At 51.3% G+C, this 2500-nt stretch overlaps 1 protein-coding gene across 1 annotated transcript in view; it reads left to right on the top strand.

The window, feature by feature from the left end:
* Window positions 1-2500, top strand: part of pde11a (phosphodiesterase 11a) — a gene marked incomplete at both ends in the record, with an annotated part of 33142 nt that overhangs the window by 23515 nt on the left and 7127 nt on the right. Inside the window, 4 exons of the mRNA XM_084478941.1 lie at window positions 1469-1569; window positions 1861-1938; window positions 2146-2209; window positions 2307-2381. Of these exons, the coding sequence (XP_084335067.1) occupies window positions 1469-1569; window positions 1861-1938; window positions 2146-2209; window positions 2307-2381 (318 nt within the window). The remainder of the gene's footprint in view (window positions 1-1468; window positions 1570-1860; window positions 1939-2145; window positions 2210-2306; window positions 2382-2500) is intronic.

Genomic DNA, 2500 nt, shown 5'->3' on the forward strand with positions numbered 1-2500 from the left:
CCCCACCCCCATAGATTTGTCAGTAATTGGTTGGGGGAGAAGTTTCACCATGAAGTCTGGGATTACATAAGATTGCGATGAAGATGTTCGGGGGAAAAAACGCAAGTTAAAGCTTCTGTGTGTAGCTCTTTCCTCTCCCTCTTTACCTCTCTCTACCCCTCTCTGTCTGTCTCTCTCTCTCTCTCTCTCTCTCTCTCTCTCTCTCTCTCTCTCTCTCTCTCTCTCTCTCGCTCGCTCGCTCGTCCTCCCATCCTGTTCCCACTGTGGTCTCCCAGCTTTACACTGCTGCTCCACGGCTCCCCATTCCAGAGCTGGCTTCATCCCCATAGCCCTCAGGATCCCCTCCTCCCCCTCACTCCCTCCATCCCTCCCTCACTTGCTCCTTCTCTCCCTCCCTCCCTCTCTCTCTCCCTCCATCCCTCCCTCACTTGCTCCTTCTCTCCCTCCCTCCCTCTCTCCCTCCATCCCTCCCTCGCTCGCTCCTCCTCACGCTCCCTCCCTCGCTCACGCCTTTCCTCCCTTCTTCCCTCCCTTCTTCCCTACCTCCTTCCCTCCCTTTTCCCTCCCTCGCTCCCTCGCTCCCTCCATTGCTCCCTCCCTCCGCATACACCCCCCCCCCCCTTCCAGGTCCCCCCTCCACCCTTCATAAAACATCCTGTCCCCTCCCCCTTCCCAGAATCCTCCTGGGTGCGCTGGTTAAGTTGAGTGTGAATGAATCATGGCCACGGAGAGAGAGAGAGAGAGAGAGAGTTGGATTTTTTCTTGTAATCTTTCTAAAGATAGCCGGAGCTTAGGGTGAAAGATGGCGCTTCGCTTATGAGAAGCCACCACCACCACCTTCTGCACCTCCTGCTCCACTGCCACCACCTCATCCTCCTCCTCCACCTCCACCACCTCCACTACCTCCTGCTCATCCACCACCACCACCACCTACCACCACCTCCTCCTTCTCCCACCCCACCACCATTACCTCCTCCTTCTCCTCCGCCATCCCCACCTTTTCCGCCCCCTCCTTCTCTCCTCCTCTATTGCGGGGGGGAGGGAGGGAGGGAGGGAGGGGGTACCACGTAGTGATGCGTTGTTCGTGGAATTCCTCCACCCAGAGCGTGAGCAATGTGCTGATGCAGGGATCAGGGGTGGAGGAGGAGGAGGTGGAGGAGGTGGGTGGAGGTGGTGTTCAACAGAGCGAGATGCAGAGAGGAGTCACCGAGCATGAAAGTGAACACGTAGCACAAAACGCCCGGCGAGGACGCCGAGGCAGAAAGGATGGCTCTCTGCGTATCACTGGTTCAGCACTTCAGCGTTCGCTTTTTGTTATATTGTAAACATGTGGTGCAAAGTGCATTCGATTTTATTGCAACACATTGTGCCTGTGTGTGCGCGTGTGTGCGTATGCGCGCACGTGTGTGTGTGTGTGTGTGTCTCTGTGTGCATGTGTGTGTGTGTGCTTGTGTGTGTGTCTCTGCAGGGCCACAACATCTTCTCCAACCTGTCCTCCAGAGAATACAGCGATCTCATGCAGCTGCTGAAGCAGTCCATCCTTGCCACGGACCTCACGCTTTACTTTGAGTATGGAGCCCCACCCTCCCAGATTCTCTGAATGATAAAACACACACACTAAATCCGTGACGGCATCTGCCTGCGTGTGTTTCCACAGCGCTGTGACGCCGATTCTGTCTAAATAACTTATTTATGACTTGTGATTTATTGACTCCGCACCTACTGAACTAGTTCCCATGCACTGTTTACACTTTGAGAATGGCGCTACCCGGGAAATAGAACCACTGTATAACACCGCCCCCTAGTGGACGTGATGCTACTTACACCTTCGGAATAACCGTTTCTCTTCTCTCGCTACAGAAATAGGAACACGTTCTTTGAGCTGGTCAATAACGGAGAGTACAACTGGAACGTGAAGGCCCATAGAGACATGTGCAGGTAAATCATTATCAATTTTCAAATATAACAAGTCAACAAATATTCAATATTCTGTAATATATATATATATATATATATATATATATATATATTTGAATATGTTCTTTTGCAATGAATATGGTTGTTCAACAAGCCAGGATGATATGCAAATGAGCATATCAGGCAGGGAGTGCCTCATAATCCTCTGTCATCTTTCTCTCTTTCCAGATCCATGCTGATGACGGCTTGTGATCTGGGAGCTGTCACCAAACCCTGGGAAATATCACGCAAGGTAAATAAAGTAATAAAAGAATAAAAAGCCTCGACCTGTTGGTCAATGTGACGTTGTATGTTGTTAACCATCCTTCCTCCGACTCCCTCGCGACCAGGTGGCAGAGTTGGTGACCAACGAGTTCTTCGAGCAGGGCGACAGGGAGAGGTCAGAGTTGAAGCTGACCCCCTCGGTGAGTTCCCCTTACCCTCTGATAATCTATCATTTATCTCTTGGCAGCGAGTTAGCTCTATGACGATGACATTAAAACATTTAAATGGGTTCAACCTTCAGTAGGCCTATTTGAAGGCA

This window comes from Micromesistius poutassou, assembly GCF_964030765.1.
Source record: "Micromesistius poutassou genome assembly, chromosome: 14".
Taxonomy (NCBI): Eukaryota; Metazoa; Chordata; class Actinopteri; order Gadiformes; family Gadidae; genus Micromesistius; species Micromesistius poutassou.